General features: G+C 39.1%; 1 protein-coding gene across 3 annotated transcripts in view; it reads left to right on the top strand.

The window, feature by feature from the left end:
- Positions 1–23,336, top strand: part of ETFA (electron transfer flavoprotein subunit alpha) — a gene marked incomplete at its 5' end in the record, with an annotated part of 35,760 nt that overhangs the window by 5,234 nt on the left and 7,190 nt on the right. For 2 of the 3 annotated variants that reach the window (XM_083850829.1, XM_083850827.1), the window contains 8 exons: positions 5,120–5,269; positions 7,153–7,234; positions 7,335–7,417; positions 9,039–9,138; positions 10,290–10,400; positions 11,672–11,773; positions 12,547–12,615; positions 13,662–13,744. In XM_083850829.1, the coding sequence (XP_083706955.1) occupies positions 5,120–5,269; positions 7,153–7,234; positions 7,335–7,417; positions 9,039–9,138; positions 10,290–10,400; positions 11,672–11,773; positions 12,547–12,615; positions 13,662–13,744 (780 nt within the window). Of the gene's footprint in view, positions 1–1,877; positions 1,989–5,119; positions 5,270–7,152; positions 7,235–7,334; positions 7,418–9,038; positions 9,139–10,289; positions 10,401–11,671; positions 11,774–12,546; positions 12,616–13,661; positions 13,745–23,336 lie in introns of those variants that run through there. The other variant, XM_083850828.1, reaches the window with a different exon arrangement.

Genomic DNA, 23,336 nt, shown 5'->3' on the forward strand with positions numbered 1-23,336 from the left:
TTTTTTTTTAAACTAGATAAGCATGTGCCTGACTTTTTGCCTCTCTCTTTTTTTTTTTCTCACATGACATTGCACAGCAGTGTAAGGCCAAGTTCACTGTGGGTGGATATCATACCAGCGCCTTGAAATTTGTGTCCAGTTGTCATTCAGCCTGTGCTGAAGTTAGAGTGTATCCTTCGGGTATTCTTGAAGGGCAAACAGTGTTCGTCCTGGTTATTTAAAGACATAAATGAATCTCTTGGCCTCCCTCGCTTGTATGCTTCTTCAAAAAAAAAAAAAAAGAAAACAATAGAGCCAAAGAGTGAAGGAAATTGTGGCTCTCCATTTAAGAGCACTGCTTTGCTTTGTCTAATATTTCAGCATTCTGATTTTGTTTTAAAGATCCAGATAGAATAATATTTGCTCTTGTTTTTGTGATGTGTTTTTTATTGAAAAGGGATGCTTTAGAGTTGGCTTCTTATTAAATGAAATAATAGGCTTATTCTTGCGAAGCTATTTTAGATCTTCTGGTGGAAATGGGCTTAACTGAAAGGTTTTTTTTCTCACTCTGTAGTGTAGTATTTTACCATAGAATAGCTTTTGAATAAAGATAATGTCACTTGCATAATTTTTAGTGATATGGAGCAGGTAGTCATAACTTGTCTTTACAGTGTTCTGGGGGACAATGACTCAGTTTTCACAGCTGATGAGTCTTTCAGTTTCTGTTGATTTCTCCAGAGCTCTCAATTTCCTGATATTTCTAAAAACAGTAGATTTTATTTCATATATATATATGTATGTATATATATACACCATGATGCACATGTTGTTTTTTATTTTTTTAGCCTGAAATAATTCAAATAAATGGATTTAATAGCCTGAAACATACCAGTGAATTTTGACCTTACTCAGAACGCATAGGGTTCTATTTGTAGCCTCAGGAAATGCTTTGTATGTAGCCGTCAGCTGCCGTTGGCTGGCTCAGACTGATACCTTTTTTCAGTGTATTCACGTACGCTGAGTGTACTGCCAGTAGTGTTGTCTGTGTTTAAAAACAGCTCTGTCGCTTACTAACAGTTCACGTGGGATACATCTGGAAGAACTTCTGTATTACATCTTCAATTCCTTCGTAATTTATCATAATTCCTAAATAAATCTTTAAGCATTTTCTTAATTTTTTTTTTTTGCTCTTCTTTGTTGCAGTTGTAGCTCCTCCCTTTTAACTCAGGTACCTTTAGCATAGCCTTTCCTGGAGTTAAATGTCTCAGACCAGTTCTGTGGCCAGATCTCTATAGATGTTCAAGGAGAAGTATAAACTTCATTGCTAGAGCTCCCTCCTCTCCTTGAGCTTTCCAAATAGTTTTTTACTTTTTTTTTCCCCCAAACTTTGCAGCTGTGAGACTGTCTATTAATACAATTAGGCATTATTTTTTTTTTTTTGTATAGGGATGTAGCCATTGTCTTTTCTAGGATTTGTACCCTGAATGCTTGTCCCTGGAGGCCGTTCTTGGGAATTTTGTCCAGTGCCGATGGGTCTGTATCAGATATTTAATTCCTATTAAGCTGCTTTAGAACTTTGTTTCCTGGCCAGTTTGCTTTTACAGCGAAGAAGATCATGTCTAGGGATCGGTTGCAGGCTGTTCGCTGTCAACTATTGACTGTAGAGGCAGTTAACACCTTTTTCCTCACTGGTCGTACCAAGCAGCAACGAAAGATTTATGACACTCTTGTCTCTGATTTCCTAGCTGTTAGTACATGTGCTTTGTAGTGTATAAGCAGCAAATCCACATTTAAGAAGTGCTGACCTACTTGTGTGTTGTACAGGTGACCCGTCCGTGTGCTGGAGGACTGACTTGCACTTGGTGTTGGTGTTGCTGTGAGGAGCAGGCCACCTGTGCAGACTGAAGGAGGACTTAGGATGTATGGCACGTTGTTGGCCTTTTCCATGGGTTTCTCTGCCCCTGTACTGGGTGTGTCCAGCTTTCAAACGTTTGTCTGGGGCAGTAACAGTGAGTGTTCTCAGTTACTTTGCACGAAGCACGGAACTCCTGAGGTTATGTTTAAGGTTTTCACGTTCTGCTCAGAAAACATTGCTGGGTTTCTCAGGTGGGGAGCAAAGAGATGCTTGGAGGTAATTTGAGCAGATAGAGTCAGCGAGGCCCCTGGTGCTCTGCGAGTGACTGAATTGGCGCATACTGCATCTAGGTTAATCTGGAAGCCAGATGCCAGGTTTACTCACCAGTAAGTGGAGGAAGGAGGGAGGTGATAGCTCTAGGCGCTTTTCCTTCACAGATGTGTATTTTACTGTAGACCGAGTCACCGTGTGGTTCCGTGAGGTTCCTCCAGAAAGGAAACGTAGATGTTCCTGCTGTAGAGGGAGCAGGGATACCTAACTTCGATCGATGTCTAAAGCTAGGTGAAATACTTTCCAGTCCTGATGGTTGCTCTTGGATGTGTTCATGGTATGCTGGTGTGCATGTGAGAAGACACTTGATTGCACAAGTTTGTGGGATGTTCAATTGTGATGGGTTTTCTTGGCTAGCCTGTTTTTCTAGAGCTTGGTTTTCACCAGGAGCCTTCTATGGCACATGTGCTGAGTGCCGTTCCCTCTCAAGGCATTGTTTTCAGTAGCTTTGTTGTTCTGTATGTGTTATTAAGTGTGCTTTTGCTGTCAGCTGCTTAGGTTTACACTTAACCTTCCTGTTTTATCTGGGATTGAAACTAGACATCCTGCCTGTACCGGTGGAGAAATTGTCAGTGACATGGTTAGGAGTTCCTGCTCACATGCAGCTGGAGAAGTTAATTGATCAAAATAACCACCAGTCCTCTTCACTGACCACCTCATTGCAGATTCTCAGTTTTCAGGATCATCTGTGACTGGATAAATTAACCTCTGGTTTTTATGGCTAACTCTGGTTTGGCTTTAGTTGATTTTACAAGTGGTGTTACCTGTGTTAGTATATTAAAATTCTGACTCACATTGGAATCTTATTTGGTCATCCAGGATTTTTACCCAAGATCTAGAATGGGAATTTTAATTTGTTTTAAATTTGGTCGTACCTTTGTGTTCAGAGATGCCATGTATGTAGGCATTTTAATGGTTGGACTTGATGATCCTGGAGGTCTTTTCCAACTGAAATGATTCTGTGATTCTATCAAGTGGCCTTCCGGTGTACAGTTCCCACAAATATAAAATGGGGGATTATCGGTTTAGAAATAATATTTAGTTAATGCTGTAATATCCAGTGTGCTCAAGAAACAGCCATTACTCTTCTTCTTTTTGGCTAAAAAAGGAATTATTTCTCAGTTTATTTTAGAATTGGATGACAGTGATACAGAGCACTTCTGGTGGTGCAGTGCTTATTTAGGGAAAAGTTCATAATATAGTCAGAACTAAATGTGTGTTTAAAATGCACGCTGCTTCGAGCCAAGCCAGTCTCTTATTAAAGAAATCTTTAAAGAGTCTGGGGCTCCCTTTGGAAATTTGAAAACTTCAGAATCTTTCAGGAGTACGGTCCGCTTTACCCTGTGACACAACTATAAATCATTTAAGAAGTGGGCTATTCACCACAAAAGCATGGATTTATTCTTCAAACGGTGACTAAAATCTCATAACTTTTATTGCAAATGATGTATGAAACATAATCAAAAATACGCTGTGTGATCTATATTGGCAATAAATATTTTGTTAGTGGCAATTGGCTTCAAACGTTCTCAGAATCTTTAATCATAACAAGTAGCCTTATGCATAAAATATGAAAAACAGTACTTTTACAAGAATTCCTTATCATTTTAATCAAAATGACAAATGATGGTCCTGATTCTGCAGAAACTTATCTTTGTATTTACATATTTATACTGTGATTATTTTCAGAGAAGTCCTTGGGTGCGCTTCCTCTGTGAAGCTTAGCATGGTGGTAGGATTTGTATGATTGAAACCCATAGCCAGATTTCAGCCTCTCAAATTTTTGTGAGCTGTTTTCCTAGCTTAAATGATGGGTTACCTATTTGGCATGAGTGAAGATGGGCTCAGAATGTATGTTTAAAGTAGCATTTGGCTGTCCATTCTTTAGCATTTTGTTAGTATTTGTGCCTTGTCACATTAATAAATATATTTTGCTTTCCGTATTACGGTGATCATAACTGGAGTTTTCATTCAGGCTTCATGTATGAAAAACAGAAACTTGAAGATTAATTTTCCCCTCCCTACCCCTAGCCTTTTCCCAACCCTAGTATTAGTCTTGGAGGAATAACCTGTTTTCCAGGTTCACCTGAAAATTAGCGAGGGAAGTCTCAGAGCTCAGAATGTTGTGGTTTGATTTTTTTTTTTGTTTGTCTATTTTTTTCTTTTCTTGCCTTAGAAGCTGAAGTCAGTGTAGATGGTGAATTGATGAAAATGATTATTTGAGCACCATTACATCATGGTGGTGTAGACTGAGTGGACAAAAGTGTCAAATGTTTTCAAGGAAAACAGATTATCTTCCAGTCGAACCTGATGCTGTTTAACAGGCTCTATTAGTGTGTTTTCATACTGCGAGCCTGGGCTACTTATCTGTCTTCATGCTTCTACATACAGTTTTGCTGTTACAGATAACTAATTGAAAAAAATGAGCTCCGTAGCAAGATTTTGGCTAAAACATATGGGAAAATAAATAAATAAAAATAAATAAAAAAACAAAAACAAGTAACTACTTAATTCCTGCCCCTGGTTTCCTGGGGTCTTAGGCTTGCTTGTCAAATTTCCACGTGCATTTCAGTCCACAAACACCTGAAATCTTAATATTACCTTCACGTTAAATTAAATTCACTCTTTAAGGTGCTTAGTTCAGTTGATCAACTGATTTTATATGTGATTTATTAAAATTTTCTTCTTAATATTGTTCAGTATTTTCCTGTGAAGGTTTTAGTTGCTTTAAAGTAGTATGCTGAAGTCAAGCAAGTTTATACTTAAAAAAAAAACAACTAAGTATTTTGCTTACTTAATAAATATTATCTAGATTTAGTCTGTTTTGATTGACAGCACCAGTATACAGGTTGTACAATTTATAATTTTCTGTGAATTATTGGATTCTCTTAAGGAAGGTTTTTTACTTAAATGCTAAGTGTCAAACTCCTGTCTCTCTTCTCTCTTTCTTTAAAGGCATCACTGCTCCAGCGGTTTCAGAGTACGTTGGTCATAGCAGAACACAACAATGAGACTCTGACACCCGTTACACTAAACGCCGTCACTGCGGCAAAACGTCTTGGAGGTGAAGTTTCTTGTTTGGTAGCTGGTACCAGCTGTGACAAGGTAGGAAATGCTATTTTCATGTGAATGAAGTAATGAATGCGGTGAAATGATACATAGTAGTATGTTGGCTAGCTTGAAAAATAACCTCTAGTGAAGAGGAACTCTGCCATGAATTGCTAATCTGCAGGAAATGTCCTGCTCTTGAGCTGTTTCTCATCTGAAGTGGAAATGTGGGGGTAGTTTTGATTTCACAAGGGAGAGTATCAGTATAAGCTGTTACAAGTTAAGAAAGCAAGTTTTTACAAGACTAAACGGCAATTAACTTTTAAAACAACGTTTCAATTTCACTGTAATGTTTGAAAAATAAATACTGCGGTGCTGAGAATTTGGAAGAAAAAAACTTGTTCCGTGCAAACAGACATGAGCAAAAATGAAACAGCATCGCGACGGGTGGAGCTTCTGAGTGTCTTGCTTTTACTAGTCAGCTACTAGTAGCATAGCGAGAGTGCATTTGCAACCTGAAAATCTGAAATTAGTGTTTCTTGACTTTATCGTATGTCTAAAGTTAGAGTTAACTCTGTTAGCTATTGTACTGTTAGTTTAACCGTTGTTATGTGCAAAATCTAGAGGCAGTGTACTGTTAGTACGTTAGTGACACTCTTCTTCCAGTATGATGTCATCTTGTGTGAACAGGAAAAGTTACAATAATTATGCTTAGTATTTTTTATACTAGGTTATTGCTTATGACTTGTTATTCTGAAAGTGGCACATACAGTCTCGTGCAGGAGGCCCATTCATTCATTGCAGCTAATTCACAAGTAGCTGGGGAAACCTCTCTGGTTATTGAAGACTAATTCTCAACTGAGACCCAGGTGTTCAGCGTTGACACTGAAAGCAAATACTTATCTAGATCAAGAAGGAAAAGAAAAAACCCACACCTTATACTCCTGCCTTTGGGTTTCCTTATTCTTTGGCACTTGTATAGTAGAACAATGATTGGGAATGTTTCATTTATTTGTTTTTTAATGGTAACTGTATGGTGTCTGTTTGGCAGTGTATGTCATGCTGGGAAAAAGTTCTTCACAGAAAATGAAGTGTTTTTTTTTTCTCTTTTTAAGCTGCTTTGTAAGAATCTGTATTAGTAGGACAAAAGACTATTCTGTAGCAGCTATTATGGAATATTTGTTTGTTTTCTTTTGTTAATTTGTAAGGGTAAAACTGATTCTCAGCAAACTCAGTAAAACTATGTTAGTTCTAGGACAATGCATGTGGCTTCCAGACATCGCTGTCAGTCCTCTTGCCTCTGATCTGCAATAACCCTTTTATCATTTAAACTTCACTTCTGCAAATTTAAAGGGAAAAAAATGCATAAATACAGTGCTGAAAATATACATTGCATCAGTAGGCAGAGTCAGCTGCAAACAAAGAATTGCCCCTAACATTTGGACAAAGATCATAACATCGCCGTACAGTTTTATTTGCATTGTATTCTTGTGTTGTAGATATTGACTGATGTAAAGAAAGCAGGATTGTTTTCTTGATGATTATATTTAGAATACTGAGTAATAATCTTTGAGTGAGTTTGTTATTGGCTGTTATGATAAAACTTGAAATCATTGTGTAGTCTTGCACAGAGAGGACAAACTTTTCCAGGTTTGATTTGCTTTCTAGTTTTCTTACTCAAAAAATGTGTTTACACTACCCTGTATGGCACTGTGCTGTGAGTCAGATCCGCATCTCATTCTGTAAGGTTTATTCCGATTTTGAAATACACGTGCTCTTGTGTTCCAGTTTTAAGTAAGCTATGGTCTGTGAGCAATTTGCAGTAGGGACTGTCTCCTGCTATTTGTTTATGGTGCTGGCCACCACGGAGCTCTAAGTGCAGTTGGAGCCTCCATGTGCTGTTATAACATAAACTAGTAATAATTTGTTTGTAACCACAGGTAGCACAAGAACTCAGCAAAGTGCAGGGTGTTGCAAAAGTTCTCGTGGCTCAGCATGATGTATACAAGGGATTTCTAGCAGGTGAGACTTGTTTTTATCTATTGACAAAAGAAGTGGTATTTATATTTCTGGCTGAAGATAAAATAACTGTAAATTTTCAGCAATATCTATTTATTCTCAGAGGAGCTGACTCCCTTGGTTTTGGCAACTCAGAAACAATTTAATTACACCCATATTTGCGCTGGAGCATCTGCCTTTGGGAAGGTAAGTAGATCAAAGCGTATCAAAAATTTCTTGTGGAAAAGAGACAGAGGTTCTTTTATAGGTATGAGTGTAAATCAAATACGTGAGAGAGGGCTTTCAGATCAGCCATGGACAATTTGGAGTTTTCAAGAAATGTTAAAGTAGTGCATTTAAGAGTCATTAGCTAGAAACACTGATTCACTTCTGAGTTTTATTATGGGCTGACTTGGACAAAGGAGCAGTGCAGAAGCAGTAGCCAGCTAGTCCTATGTGCATAAGGCAGGATATATAAAATGTGTAACACCAAATAACACTAAGAGATCTGAAAGTATTATGAAAATGTTAAGGGAAAATGCAGTAAATAGAGATGAAAACCTATTAAACATTTTTTGGTGACTCTTGTTCCACTTTTAGTGCTATCAAGATTGTTGTGTGATTTCCATGTTGATAGGAAGGCGTGTAGACCTATTGGTAGCAAATGTTTTTGCGGGGAGGAATTACATCTGTGATGTAGATTGAAATGTCTGTAAATACATGAAAACACAGATCCAAGTTCTACTGAAGATCTTTCTGGGAAAAAAAATAAATCAGTGCTTCTTAACAGGTACATACTTAAGAGAGCCGTAGTACTAGCAATCTGGTCAATGTTGTAGTGTAGCTAAATTAGGGAAAAAGAATATTTTAGAAATCTTGCCAATGTGGAATGAACAGTGCTATCAGCCTTCCATCTGACTACTTTTGATTCCAGTCAATGTCAATTCACATACTTGTAATTTTGCTAAGAGAAATCTTTACATGCCTTAAGTCTTATTCGTATTTTTTTTCCTCTAGTTTTCACTTATTTTTGATCTGCAGTGTCTTAGTAAAGGTTAATATCAGTGATGGGTATGCTTCCATCACTGAGTAGTGCTTTTCTAGAGGAGTGAATCAATGACTGTTGTCATAGTTATACGCTGCTTAATGCGAGTAAAGATGTCGGGGCTCTTTGTGTTGTACCAGATAGGAGGGGGAGAAAAAGCAAGTAAAGCTCTTGCTGTCCTTAGTTTCTTAATGCCTCTTGTTATCCTCCTTCCCATTCCCAAAGGTGCCAAATAATTTTCTGGAGTCAATTTCAGAGTAGGAGTGTATATGTATATATATATATATATATATCAATTTTAAAAGAATACATTTTTGGTTTTTAGGGGGAGAGTACTGTTTTTTTCCTCTTGTTGTCTCTGATAAATAGCTTCCAAAATGCTTTTTTTTTTCTTTTGAAGTGCTGTTACAAGAACTCAGCAATCCATAATTGTCAATTTTCTGAGTAAATTGCATCTATAGTTTTAAGCTATTGAAGCAAATAAGCCTCCTAATTTAAGATATTGAATTAAGGGTTTACTTACTGTAAGGTTCATAAAATTTATAATGTTATTACAATACTGGGTTTTTATTTGGCTGCTAAAGCTACATGGGTAGTCATGCAGTAATCTTGGAGTCGCATGCGCCTTTTTACTCAGAGACAGCACTCTATGAAGTTAAAATTAGGCCAGCAAATGTTTCTTTACTTAACATGGGGATTTAACCTTATTTCCTTTACGTTTTCTCATGTTCAGTTTGCAGATTCCAGCATTTACTTTGCTAACTCTTCATCTCTAACTTTTAGAATCTTATTCCCAGAGTGGCTGCTAAACTTGATGTTGCCCCTATTTCTGACATCATTGAGATTCAGTCACCAGACACTTTTGTGAGAACTATCTATGCAGGTGAGTAATCACAAAAGGTACATGGTGCTTGTGCAAAGAAGGACCTGATGCTGGTAACTGTATTTTTGAGTCCTGCTTTGGAATATATCAGGAATTTTCGCTTTACAGTCTGAAATACAGAGGTTCATGAAAATCAAATGTGGGGATGAATGCATTGCTCCATATGTGAGAATCCACGTAATACCAGTACCTTTGATTTTAGTACTGCATGATTTTAGTTAGAAACTAGGTCTTTCACTTAAATGAATAGAATTTGATATTCTCCTTTATATATATATTCCATTTCTTTGTTCAGTGTACTTCTGACCCAATTCTGTGAAATGTAAAACATTAAGTCAATTGTCCAACTTTATTTAATATGGCTGCCATTAGTTCTGATTTAAGATACCACAGGGTTATTTTTCCTAATTATGAAGACGCTAAACTGATTATTTATAGTATTAAACTGCCATGATTTGTAATTCTTTTTTCAGTCTTATTTCTCTAAAGCTTGTATGACCCTGTGTTTTAATTTAGCTTGTGTTTCTTAATTTTACTGTACAAGATCATACCACGTGTACCAAGGTGGTATTTTATTTTGAGTTACGTTACCAGTATGTGATTTCGTGTTGCATTTTTAAGCTGCTTCCCATTAATTCACAGTTTCAAGATGACTTTATTTACAAATAGCTGGCGTTGCAGCATTTTTTCAGTTTAGTCTTCCCTGTAGCCTTTTCTGTGAAATAAATACCTTACATAGTTAAGACAATTGAGAAGAAACACAAACCCACAGGTACTTGGAGCAGAACTCATTGTCTTCTGTTCTGATGAAGTCATGAAACGGTAAAAGATCAACTTTGAATTATAGCTCCTTTTTATGTTTAAGAATGATGCTTATGAAGTGTTTTTATTCCTTCTGAAATGTAAAAAAAAAAATAATAATAATAATATGTAAGGGATTATTTGAATGCATTACATCCCTTTAAAACAAGGGAATTGTTATAATGAAGAAACATAGAGATAAAAAGTAAATTAAAATACTGGATATGGATGTATATTAAGTGCGAAGGTTTTCAGTTTTGATCATCTGAAACATTTATTTTGGGATGTAACTTTACATTAGTGTGTGTGATATTGTCTTCTGTAAAAACAGTGTGATCCTTTCTTTTTAGGAAATGTCATTTGCACCGTCCAATGTGATGAAGCGGTTAAAGTGTTTTCTGTACGGGGAACTTCTTTTGAGGCTGCACCAACAAGTGGTGGTAGTGCCAGTGTAGAAAAAGGTGAGCATTTGTTCTGATATTTCTTCATTTCATGTGATAGAGTTAGTTCTGCTCACTGCAGGCTGATGTTTCACAGGAGTATTTGTCAAAGCAAACTGATAATGATTTTGTAATCTTAGCTTTATGCTTTTTATATGGGTACTTCCGTTTCTTTTGATGCATGGTAAGGGAAGATATGGATTATCATCTCACTCGCTACTTTCTCTTTGACCAGAAATGGAGATTATTTGTCTGTGCGGAAATCTGTGCCTGTTTCACTCACTGCTTAAACCTCTGCCACAGCAATCTTGAAGCTTTTCCTTAAAGTTACAGCTGTTTGAATAGCCAGGTTGGTTTTCAAAGCAGAATTGGGCACAAGTAACAGTGTCTGGCAATCCACAGTTCTGGTTTAATCTGTTGTATTTAGGTTGAGACAGGTCATTACAGTGTCGAGCTAAATTAGCTGCAGTTTAAATTGGATTGAGAACACTCCATCATTGTTTTATATTAGCTTTACCTAAATCAGTTTAAATTGTTATTTTAATGAAGCCACTGTAGCTGTGATCACAGAGAAATCTGCAGTCTCAAAACTACAAAATTGTTTAGTTTGGAAAGGACCTCTTGAGATCATCTAGTCCAACCCCACTGCTCAAGCAGGGTCAGGTGGAGCAGGTTGCCCAGGACTCTGTCAAACTGGGTATTGAATGTCTCCTGGCCACAACCGCTCTGGGCAACCTGTTCCAGTGTTTGATCACGACTACTGTTTTTCATTTTGGGGCTTTTTATGACAGTGCTGTAAATCCAGCAGAGGCAATCATTATTAATATGCTGCGTGTCCCCCATGTCACGTTCCCACTCCTTGCGTTTTTCTGTGAGGCTGAGTAAGTGCCCCTGAACCTTCCTTTATTTTCCATCTTCTGTGGAAGTTAGGAAACAGATGCTACTTGATACTTAGGATTAGCGTATTGTACTGTCATTGCACTCCTTGGTTGGCTTGTTTGCCTGTCTTTGAAAAGGACCACGCTTACTATGCTGGATTGATATCAATACATTACTCATACAGCAGACCTTCACTTCAGTGCAGCTTGATGTACAAAAAAGAAACTGTTTATAAAAGTGTGTTTTCTTGTACTGTAGAGTAAGTGAACACAACTAATAACGTAGGGTTGTATTAAAATCTTGTGGTAGAATTAGTTCTAGGATGAACTTGTGCATTAAGTTTAAACTCAAGGTTGAAAGTACATACTTTATGCTTTTTCTTGTGGATGTTTTTCTTAATCTGATTAAAACAGTAACCCCTCCACCGCCTGTTGGTCAATCTGAATGGATTGAGCAGAAGTTGACCAAAAGCGATCGACCGGAGCTTACCAGTGCAAAAGTAGTTGTATCAGGTGGTAAGTAGACAATATTAAAAATGTGTTATGGTGCTATTAACTAATGGTACATCTTGATTAAGTAGTATCTGTAGCAAAATATTATAATTTGATACATTTTTGAAATAGATTATGATGTAATTCTGAAATGGGGCATAGGAGACAGTGGGAAGACATCCAGCATCTGTGTATCATGAAGAGGCAAAATGTGAAAGTTTAACATACGCGAGTAAGTTTTTTAAGAGCGTTATCATATGTGGTGAGTCTCTTTAAAATGATAGAAATATGAAGTATTTTTAGATGCAAATCTGTCATTTTTGAAATTACAGCTAATCATTACAGGCAGTTTTCAGTCATTTTACAAATCGTTACGTTTGTATTCTGCTGGTCAGGTATCAAGTGATGGACTGTGATTTTTACTGTGTGCTTACAGCTTAAAAAATAAAAATCCTTTGTTATCCCACTAGACTTTTGTACCTAAAACTCTGCCTGAAGCCAGCAGAGGGAGCACAAAAATCCAGTTTCCTGACTTTAGAGCAGGAACTTGATAGTACTGACAAAGTAGTCAGAGTGGTGTTGGTTTATACATGCAAAATAACAGTTATTTCAAAAATGAAAGCTGTATCTCAAAATGTTAAACACTGTTTAATAATATATCCAAAAATAGCCTATGCAAGGGTGTATTTCTGCCTTTGCAAATGCAGATACTAATACAGAATGTGTATATATGCAATAAAAAATCTTAAAGCATATTGTGTTCTTTCTTCATCTTTTTTTTTTTCTGAACTTTTAAGGAAGAGGCTTAAAGAGCGGTGAAAATTTCAAGTTGCTGTATGATCTTGCGGATCAATTGCATGCTGCAGGTAAACTTGTTTTCCTCCTCCTTTTAATCCTGGTAATTACATTTTTAAAAAGGTCCCATGAAAAACAGTACAGTTCATAAGTCTTTTGTTTTTATCTCTCTCTCAAATTCTTTAAATCCTGTCAGTTTAGTCATGGATAAAGTTTTGATTTGTCCTGGTGTTCAACTGTGTATTTAAATTCCAGGGTCTGAAGCAAAATGGTAAACTGTCCTATTCCTTGTCCTCAAATCTCCAGAACACAAGCTCACAAACAGAAAGTGAAATTGTAAACGTATAAATTAAAAAACTGGGCTTAGCACTTTTAAAGTGCTGATGTTTTCTTCATACATTCTTATATACTGCTTCTTTACAGAATACCAGTTGTTATGGTGTGAGTGGTTCTCTGCTTGCTATGCTTTTGCTTTACCAGGAGAAAACTGACCGTGTACAGTGTTTCAGCCAAATATTCTAAGTAACGGTTGGGGGAGGAAGAGGAGGAGGAGCTGTTTGTGCTAGGGTTCTTACTACATTAGCTTTAGATTTTACATGTAATAATAAATAATTTTTTTACCTGAATGTCTTCGTTTTTAAATTGGTGGCTTCATTGGCTAAATGACCATATGGTATTTTCAAGTTTAGTTTGTTATTTTTCTTTACTATGCCTGACTTCTGAGCTTGACGAGAATATAAGGTGGCACATGTGTTCTGTTCAAATTTGGTGGAACGTTATGGGAAGGCATTTATGGGAAAATCCTCTTTTGACAAAGCAACAAGAGAAAATAATGGAAACATGCCAGACTGAAATCCTTGGTTTTAAATATATGGCCCTTTGGTGCTGGGAGAAAGGATTTCCTGTTGCTTAAGAAGTGCATTAGCACTTAGTATTTGGAAGTTTCAGCCAGTGGTATGGAGAGGGATTACTATAAGAGCTTTTTAGAGGGAAGTTTCTAAATACGTGCCCATAGTGTGTGGGACTCTTCAGTAAAATACATGTGCTTTTATGGTGGTATAAATTTGGCTTGCTAATATTTTAAAAGAAAACATTGGAAATATTTTCTTTCAACTAGTTGGAGCTTCCCGTGCAGCTGTTGATGCTGGCTTTGTTCCTAATGACCTGCAAGTTGGACAGACGGGCAAAATAGTAGCACCAGTAAGTATGGAAATACCTTTCATAAAAGAGCTGTGATGTCTTCAAGCATACTTGTTCATTCAAAGCAAATGCTTAGAAATGAGCTAAGTTTTAATACTGAGCCTAACAGGAAAATCTTACGTGCAGCGTGATACTGTCACTGGAATATGCATTTGAAAACTGTAGCAGCAAGCTGTGACATAAATCTCAACTTCAGGTCAATTGGAAGTGTTCTGCAGACAGTTTTGTTAGAGGTTTTACATGCTGGATTTTTTTTTCTAGTTGTCTGTGCTGAATCTTTTTTTAGCATTCTAAGAACCGTTATTGATAGGCTGAAAGGTGTCATTGCTAATGTAAACTTGAAATCATGCTGACGCGTGGCTTGGCCTCTGGGAAATGTTCTTTTTGCAAGTAGGCTAGATGATGATTTCTTTTTAAGCTTTGGTAAACTGTAAATGGATTGTTGCATTACATTCTAAGCCAATTATTTGTACGGGATGAAAGTGCGAGAAATTTAAGATAGAAGTAATCTACAGATTGGCTGCTGTAGAGTGGAATACCAAGAGGGAGATATTCTAGTAAGTATCTTAACGTTGGGGATTAAACCTGCTGTACTGCTTTTCTGCTATGCATCTGAATATCACGGAGGACTGATTTCTGTCCTCGTATCTTTTTGGACTGGGATGGGGTGGTGCTTTTGAGACTACTTGTCATTGTTCCTTACGACCCGGGAAAATGTGGGGAAAGCGATAGACAGAGAAAGCACACTTGAGCTTTTGTAAAATAAGGAGGTACAAATGGAGCTCATCTCAGTGTTGAGGTAGAACGTACACTAGTGTGTCTTGAAATGAAACAAGCAAGGACACGAGTGACTAACATGGGTGGGCATGGAAATCTGTCAGATGCACACTTTGAGCAAGTGTGCGGCCCTTCAGTAAGCAGTTACCTCTGATGAGTGTGTATGGCAGAAGGCACTGAAGGGCAACTTTTTACCTGTTAAGGTCTTAGTGAGACTGTGTCAAACTATGACCATTATTTTTCCGGTAATACGTCCAGCAGGAGAGAGCATTACTTGGAGGTGTTAAAGACAGGAGTTTGGGGTTCCTGGAGTCTGTTGCCAGTTCTGCCTCCTGGGTTTTCTTGAACAGGATACTCTATGCCTATGAGTTCTTTCATCTTGAAATGTGAACAGGGATGCTGGCTGGTTTTGTTTGCTTTTTTAAGTCCTTATCAAGAAGGAGGCCTTCTGATGACAGCCCTGCAGAAGGGCTAAATGGAGGTATTTCTAGGCACACTAATGTTTAAGCTGTTAATCTATACGATAACCCATCACTACAAAAAACAGGATCTGAAGAACAGATATAAAACCTATAGATAAGAATTAAGGTCTGTCTGGTTGCATATTGTGTCATTCTAAAATCTTGATAGCAGTGATATTAACCTCTGCTATGCAAGGAAATTGTGAAGCGGTACAGAACACAAATGCAACATTAACTCTTCTTTCTGGTGATGTCTTTGTTTTGGCATAACATGTAATTGTTATCTTTTTGGAAATAGCGCAGGCCAGCCATAGTCCCCAGTGTAATACTTTCTCTTTGCGAAGGGAACGTTTGTGTTTAAATATAATACACTTTCTTTTGATCACACACTAGGCATAAGGTCGAATATATAGCTGCTATAGGTCTCAGCAAACTGGCAATTAATCACATCAGTGCTATCTCAGAAAATGCAACTGCAACGTATATGGAAATTGCAGGTTCCTCAGAAGGCAAAGTTGGTTGTCACATACCAAAAGCTTTGAAAACCAGGAAAGTAAACTGAGTGTCATTTAACTGCATCTTTTGAAAGGGCGTGAGACTGGCTGTCCTGAGCTCTTTACTACCCAAATTTCCATTAGTGAAGCGGGAAATGCTAATTTGAAAACAGCTCATCTCTTGTTTCTATGTCTCAAGGCTCAGTGATGAACATTCTTTCCGGAGTCAAGGAAGGGCACGTAACTGTTTATGTTAACATAAAAAAAGCTAGTTTTTGATGAAGAAATAGTGCTAAAAACTTAGCACAGATGGTTCATAGCAACGTGAAAGTTGTAAGAATATACAGCCACATCATAGGACCATGTCAGAAACCTCCCTGGCTGACTAATGAATATTTAACTGTTGTGTCAATAAATGATCCTAACTGGTATTATTGCATGGTGCTACATCCTTTTGTCAACAGTTTGATGCATTACTCTCTCATTTCCCCTCATCCTTCTTAACGAATATTTAATAAGCAGTGAGTTATCTGGTGTACTGCAAACTGCACACCCCTTGTTTCCAATTGTTCGGATATTTGTTCTGGATCTGGGAATACCTGCAAGGACAACACGTGGTGGGTTAGAAATGTGATAGAAAATATTTTATGTTAATTGCAATGGAAGTACAAATTGAATTGGTACTAAGCCCTTGGAGTTGCTGACTCGAATTAATTTTTCAGCATGCAGGGTAGGCATTTTAAAGAGGAGAAGGCTTGAAGATGCACATCCTTACCTTCACATTCCTAACGTTCACAGTCATTTTGGCTCTTTAGCGAGAGTACAGTCCTGTGCGGTGGAAGAGAGAGTTCACTTGAAGAAGTAGAACTGAACTTTCTTCATCAGATTAAGTTTATACTGGCTATTTTAACAATCCTCTAGAAAGTGACTGCTTCCTCTTCTTATGAGGTATGGTTGATACCACTAGTTCAGAGAGAGAGAGCTCATGTTTTCTTTGGAGAACTGCAAAACAGCTTTGTACATTGGTTTGTTGTATTAGCTGAGTCCTTAGTTTTGTGGTTAGCTTTGAATTCCAGTTCACAAGGTGTATGCCCTCCTGGGCAGGTGGGATTTGAGCAGGATAAGAATCTTGGATGCAAGGAATAGTTGGAGTTTGAGACATACTTGCTGTCCTATGCAGCTGTTAGTTTCCACTGGAAAAGGATCTTAGTGTGTGCTCTTACTCTGCTATTAATAGTCTCTCGCTCAGCCTCAGTGGAGGATTGGAATGCATTGCTTTTCCAGGCCTCTGGAACAGGGTCATTTTTGAGACTATGGAGGGAGAAGAGTTAATTACGAATTTAGGAGGAAGGGAGGTGCTTTTGCTGCTGCTTCTTGCCTATGAATGTGTGGGGAGCGTTTCTGAGCTGATCATTGGGTAAGAAGGTATTCTTCTAAAAGATGTGCTTATTTCTTCCCTTGTGCCTTCTGTTGGGGATTTGGTGAAGAGAGAGTAATTTTGGTCATTGGCCCTTCAGTAATTCCATAACAAACTTCAGTTTTTAAGAGTGCAGTTCCACCAGTGTATCACTGGACGTGAGAACCTCATGGCCACGGTAACTTGGCTGAAATGCTGATGTATTAATACATGAACAAACTGCCAGTCAGGAAACAGTTCCAGGTTGTTTGGTTTAAGTAACGAAAGAATGGAGTTAATTAAGGAGTACAAGTTTCACCTTTCTTTCTGATTGAGAATTAGTTCTATGCAGTACACATACACTCTCAAAATAGCCTTGGATCTCTAAACCATGAGCTTGTTATTCATGTTGGGATTTATGCATTTTGTTTATTTTTGACTGGATCTTTGGTATTTTTTCTTTTGGGACCTTCTCAGTACAGATTTGTGAGGAAGAGGCACCTAGGGGATGACTGAATCTATACAAATAGGTGCCTAATTCCATTTTAGCCATTTGGGATATAAGAAATAGATTTACAGGGCTGGGAGTTCCTGTGTGGGACCTAGAGGCTTTGTCCATGTGGAGCAGCATCTGGGATTCAGGTGGGAAATCCTATGCTGTCTACAGTCCCACTAGGTGCCTATGTGTGGGCACCAGAATTCTCCCCATGGTCTCCCAAGGTTTCCCTTCCGCCCTCTTCTGGTTAAGTTCTCCCTTCAGCTTTTGAAGATGGGGTTGTGCTGGGATTCTCACTCTCTCAAATTCTCCCCTTTTCAGAAAGCGTGTGTCATTTCAGGCTGTTTGTTTTGTGATCCCTTGACCTTTTGAAGGATCTTCTGCTTCCTGAAATGCATCCCTCTGGTTTAATTTCTTCAGAGTTTGAAGTCAGTGTTCTTTCAGGGTTCAGGTCTGTAACGGCTTTAGCTTTCCTTATAGGTTTTCCTAGCTGCCAACAAGGAATACGTGGCCAGACAAGTAATTCACGATGTTGCAAGGCTGTCTTCCTGAGAAGGATGCGTTACAGAGGGTCCTTCCAGCCAGGCAGAACTTCATTCATTCTTTTAGGTGTTCCATTGCAGTTGTCTTGTTTCTTCCAAAGTTGGGCACAGCGTACCATTCCAGCAGAGAAGGTAACAAGAAGCTGAGATGGAAAACTCAGGAAGGCAGAAGTTAGGAAATATACAATGTAGTAATAATTGTCGCCAGATTAGGTGGTTGTGCTAGAAATGTGATCTGATTGCACAGAAGGCAGATGCGCTTGGATATTGCATATGCTGAGAAATCTCATGTGGGGGAGGCATGTGGGAATTCAGTGTCAGTGTAGGTCTGATGTGACCACCAGGAGTAAATGTGCTGATCCACTTAGCTTCAGTGCTTAAGCTTCAGTTTCATACCAGAGACTCTCCCTGGGTGTTATGGATTGCAGGAAGTGGGAGGCAGATTTACAACTGGCAGGAATTGACTTAATGAGGGGAAAAGAGACATGTTAAAGAGGTGCAGCTTCAACTAAGATGCTGAAGTGTGAGATGTTGGTTCAAACGGCTGAAAGGCACAAATGCTGTGGAAGAAAAGGAACGAGTTAGTGTGTTGTATCAGGTAGAAAATGCTGGAGTGGGATGAAAGTACAAGTGGGAAAAAGCAAGCTGAATAGCAGGAAAGCATTTCCTAGCAGTGAGATACCTGAATCTGCAGAATGGTCTTTCAAGGAGCCTGGAACTCTTGTTTCTCCACTTGTTTTACAAGGTGATGGGACACGTTCTGAGCTCATATTTGCTCCAGTGTTTTACTAGGCTGTCCTTTTCAGCCCAGTGAGTGGCTTGAAGTATTTGATAGTCACCACCTTGCTTTGGGAGTAGCTCTAAAGGTGAAGGGCAATTTAGTATTATCAACGTTATTCCTCTGTTTCTATTTGGTGGCAAAGCAATCAAATACTTCACCTAGCCAGGATTTCCTCTCTTTAAAAAGCGTGAGTGGATACATGGATACGAACTCTTTTTCCATTTTTCTTCCTGTTACTTTCTTAGGGATTGTTTGCTTGCTCAAATCAGTGTGTCTGTTAGGGTTTGTTTCCCTTCGCTCCTGTGAGGAAGTGCAGGGAAATGGAAACAAGGTGTGTCTTATTCCAGTATTTATCTTTCTTTTTGGTCTCTGACTCTTATCTAGAACCTCTAACAATAGAAAGAATTAATTAATTTCTTTGGGTTCATGAGAAGTGTAACCCATGACTTGAAAAATGTTCTTCTCCTTGCTTATTGATGACAAGATCTTCATTACTTCTGAATTTCTTACCCATAGAAGAAAGTATTGAGATAACTAAAGTTTCTGTATTCAAACATGTGATACGTTACTTAATTTGTCACACCTTCAGCAAGCTTCTTTGTGAGAATGTGTTATTTCTGCATTAAATTTGTGGGTTTTATTAATAGACCGGCAGGTGCGCTTTTCATCGTATAAATGGCTGAGGCTGTTAGGTAGCTCACAGATGGGAATAAGGCTGGGAACACTGACCGGGCTTGGGAAATTGTTTTTGGAATATCTCCTCTGATAATTCGCTACTGTTGAAAAGTAGCTTTATAGTGGGAAACTTTGTATGCAGCTGGGACTGAATATTACAGACTACCTTTCTCTGACTTGCTAAAAAGCTAAGGATTGACAACCCCTTTCATCCCGCATTATCCAGTGTAGCTTTTAACTCCAAGGAAACTATGTTCACAAATTGATGCTCTGCTCCTTGGGGGTTGGTGCAGAAACATTAAATTGTACTAAAATATTCATATGTGAGTGCATTTAGCTGAAAGCAATTGATGTGCTTTTCTCTAGAGAGCAAAAAGAAATTGCTGTATGGCCCCACACTCCAGCAGACAACCTAACCATGCTTAAGAGTAATTACATAGCTTGTCTCATCAAAGGTACTTACAGTGAAAAAGAAACTGTAGTTGGGATGCAGTTTAGTGACATGTACTTCTTGAATGGAATGTACTTGACAGCGTCGCTGAGTAGTACATACTGGATAATTGTTTGATATACAGTGCAATATATAAGAACTTGCATCAAGCCAGAACATATTTTATTGGGTTAATAGTTTGTAATTGGAAGGAATCTCTTGTATGAAGCAATTCCCATTAAAACAATTTCTTTCTAATTCCATTGTCCTTTCACTCTTGCAAAGAAAATAAAATGTCTGAGCTGCCTTTGAAAAGAGGACACGTGCCAAAGGACTTGATCAAACTAGCATGTTTAAATGCATGCCACTGGTAGGGGGATGAACTGATGTACACTAAAGGTTTTCAGTGCAATTTAAAAGTTGGCATGAAAATAGATAGTAGCTGACAGCACTCCTGCAAAGTAACTGCCTCATCTTGCGTTGCACCAGTGAAAGATGCACAACAGAGCTCCACAGCATTCGAAATCACTGTAAGTTACAACTAAAAACTGTTCTTGTTATTCTCTTACTCACATGTAGCTTTAACTGCCCCAAGGCAGCCTAAGGCATTTAAAAAATATTCACCAAAGAAAAAATGAAGTAATATTATATACCAGCAATTATAAATAATTGGAAGAATCAGTATGCACAGGAAAAAAACTTCATTGGTGTGTTGATAATTATAATCATCCACACAGAGCACTCTGGTGATGTTTATCCAAACAGCGTGTAAGTGGCTCTGTGGATTCTGGAGCCAGTTGTGCAAACTCACGTACATGAAATCTCATGGACTTTCTGTACATGCTAATACGTATGTTGGGTACCTTTAAATCAGAAATGGCAGTTTAGAGGATGACTAAGAATTATTATTTCATTTAGATGATTAGCATACAGTGACTTTCCCTCCAAGGCATGCCGGGGTCATGTTTTTAAAAGGCTGTGGAAAAAAACTGCAATCCTTAGATGAATACTTTACATAGCAAATGAGAAGTTGCATTCTTGATTTGGAATATTTCCTTTAAATATGAAACATTTGAGGCTTGGAGTTGTATTTCTGCTTAGGGTTGTTCTGATGTAAATCTGTGCTTACAAGATTTGAGGTCTCACTTGGGACCCTGGCTCCCACTGGTGTCCTGTAGGATGCTATGCGGCAGGACAAATTATAATTCTGTTGCTGTGTGCCGGTTTACTGGCAGAATCAGCTTTGTCTGCTGCTGTAGCCTGTGTGAGAAGCTTAATGGGTATGTTACGTGCTGATGCTCCTGCCTTCACGTGGTCCCATTACTGATGCACCAAGCCCTTTCTGCAGTAGTGCATCTGTAACATAAGTATTTCCTGATTGTGCCTGCCTGCCCTCTGCTTCATCCCCTCTTAGGCTGTTTGGTCTGTTCAACTTCCTATGTTGCTTCTTTCCGTCATTCTTTCTGCTCTTTCTTACCATTAGCTCTTTTCTCAGTCGTCTATGTCTGCTATCCAGTTCCTGCAAAGTAAGATTTGTGGCATGGTGGTGACATGTATAATAAATATTTTCTGTGCAAAATTAAGTTAGTGTGAGGGAAGACAACTCTCTGATTTGATGCCATGCCCTTACCAAAACTGTGATTTTCCTTTTTCTCCACTTAAATTACTTTTGGGGTTTCATCTCATCTCAGACAGTGCAGTGAACCCCTTGATACAGAATCTGTTTGCTGTTTTGTTATGCCATGCTTGTGTGGCACAGTGCTTGCGGCAGCTCTTCAGTGATAACTGGCCTGTGTGCAAGCACCGTGGAGTTGATAAATGCCACTCCATGTACTGAACTCTGCCATAAATGCCTCTAATTGTGGGCTGTGCACCAGCCATGTGACAGCAGTAATTAGAGCAGCTTCCAAGGGTCCGAAAAGCAGGTGTTGGTGTAAAGCCATCTTTGTTGGAACCTGAGAGGTGTGATCCAGATTCTACTTGTGCTGGTTTGTTCTTGGCATGAGTCTCCTACACAGACAAGCCCTGAAAACGAGCGGTTGAATTCTCTCCTTAGAGAGCACTGAACAGTCCCGAATCCTTATCATTCAGTTCTTGTGTGTCCTTTGTTCCCCCCTTACTAAATAATAATAGTAGAACATATTTAAATAGTAGAATAGATTTAAACTAAGATTTAAGCAATCAGATCTCTTTTGCAGTATTGGACTACTGATAGGAAGCATACCATCATATGTGTTATTTGTGTGTAAACAGTACTGAAGTGATCTACTGTAAGTAGAGACAGTAAGGTGGGTTGAGAACTGGCTGACTAGCCAAGCTCAGAGGGTGGTGATCAGCGGCGCAGAGTCTGGCTGGAGACCTGTGACTAGTGGTGTTCTCCAGGGGTCGGTGCTGGGTCCAGTCTTGTTCAACATCTTCAGCGACAACCTTGATTGAGGGAATAGTGTCTGCCCTCAGCAAGTACCCGATGATACAAAGCTGGGAGGAGTGGCCGACGTGCCAGAAGGCTGTGCTGCCATTCAGCGAGACCTGGACAGGCTGGAGAGCTGGGCAGGAAGTAACCAAATGAGGTTTAACAAGAGCAAGTGTAGAGTCCTGCACCTGGGAAGGACAAACCGCATGTATCAGTACAGACTGGGGGATGACCTGCTGGAGAGGAGCTCTGTGGAGAAGAACCTGGGGGTCCTGGTGGACGACAGGTTGACCGTGAGCCAGCAGTGTGCCCTGGTGACCAAGAAGGCTAATGGGATGCTGGCATGCGGAAAAAGGAGCGTGGCCAGCAGGTCAGGGGAGGTGATCCTCCCCCTCTACTCTGCCCTGGTCAGGCCTCACCTGGAGTACTGTGTCCAGTTCTGGGCTCCCTGGTACAAAAAAGGCAGGGATCTCCTGGAAAGAGTCCAGCGGAGGGCCACAAAGATGATACAGGGCCTGGAGCATCTTCCCTATGAGGAAAGGCTGCGAGACCTGGGGTCTGTTCAGCCTTGAGAAGAGAAGACTGAGAGGGGATCTTATCAATGTTTACAAGTATCTTAAGCGTGGGAGACAGAGGGATTTGGCCAACCTCTTTTCAGTGGTTTGTGAGGACAGGGCAAGGGACAATGGCCACAAAATGGAGCACAGGAAGTTCCGCACCAACATGCAAAAGAAATTCTTCACAGTGAGGGTGATGGAGCACTGGAACAGGCTGCCCAGGGAGGTTGTGGAGTCTCCTTCTCTGAAGATATTCAAGGCCCGTCTGGCCGCCTACCTGGGCAGCCTGCTCTAGGGAACCTGCTTTGGCAGGGGGGTTGGAGCTGATGATCTCTTGAGGTCCCTTCCAACCCCTACGGTTCTGTGATTCTGTGAAGTGTTAGAAGCTAGTGAACAGACCAGTTATTTTCACTATAGAGCCAAAAGCCCGTAACCTAGAAGGGCACGACTTAAAAGCATAATTAAGGCTTTTTAGACAAACCTGGTGGTTTATAGATGTCCTTTTAATGAAACACCCTTGTCTTTCCCAGATATTTTAGTAGAATATATATGAAGGCTTCTGGCTCCTGG

The sequence above is a fragment of the Anser anser genome (genome assembly GCF_964211835.1).
Source record: "Anser anser genome assembly, chromosome: 10".
In the NCBI taxonomy this organism is placed as follows: Eukaryota; Metazoa; Chordata; class Aves; order Anseriformes; family Anatidae; genus Anser; species Anser anser.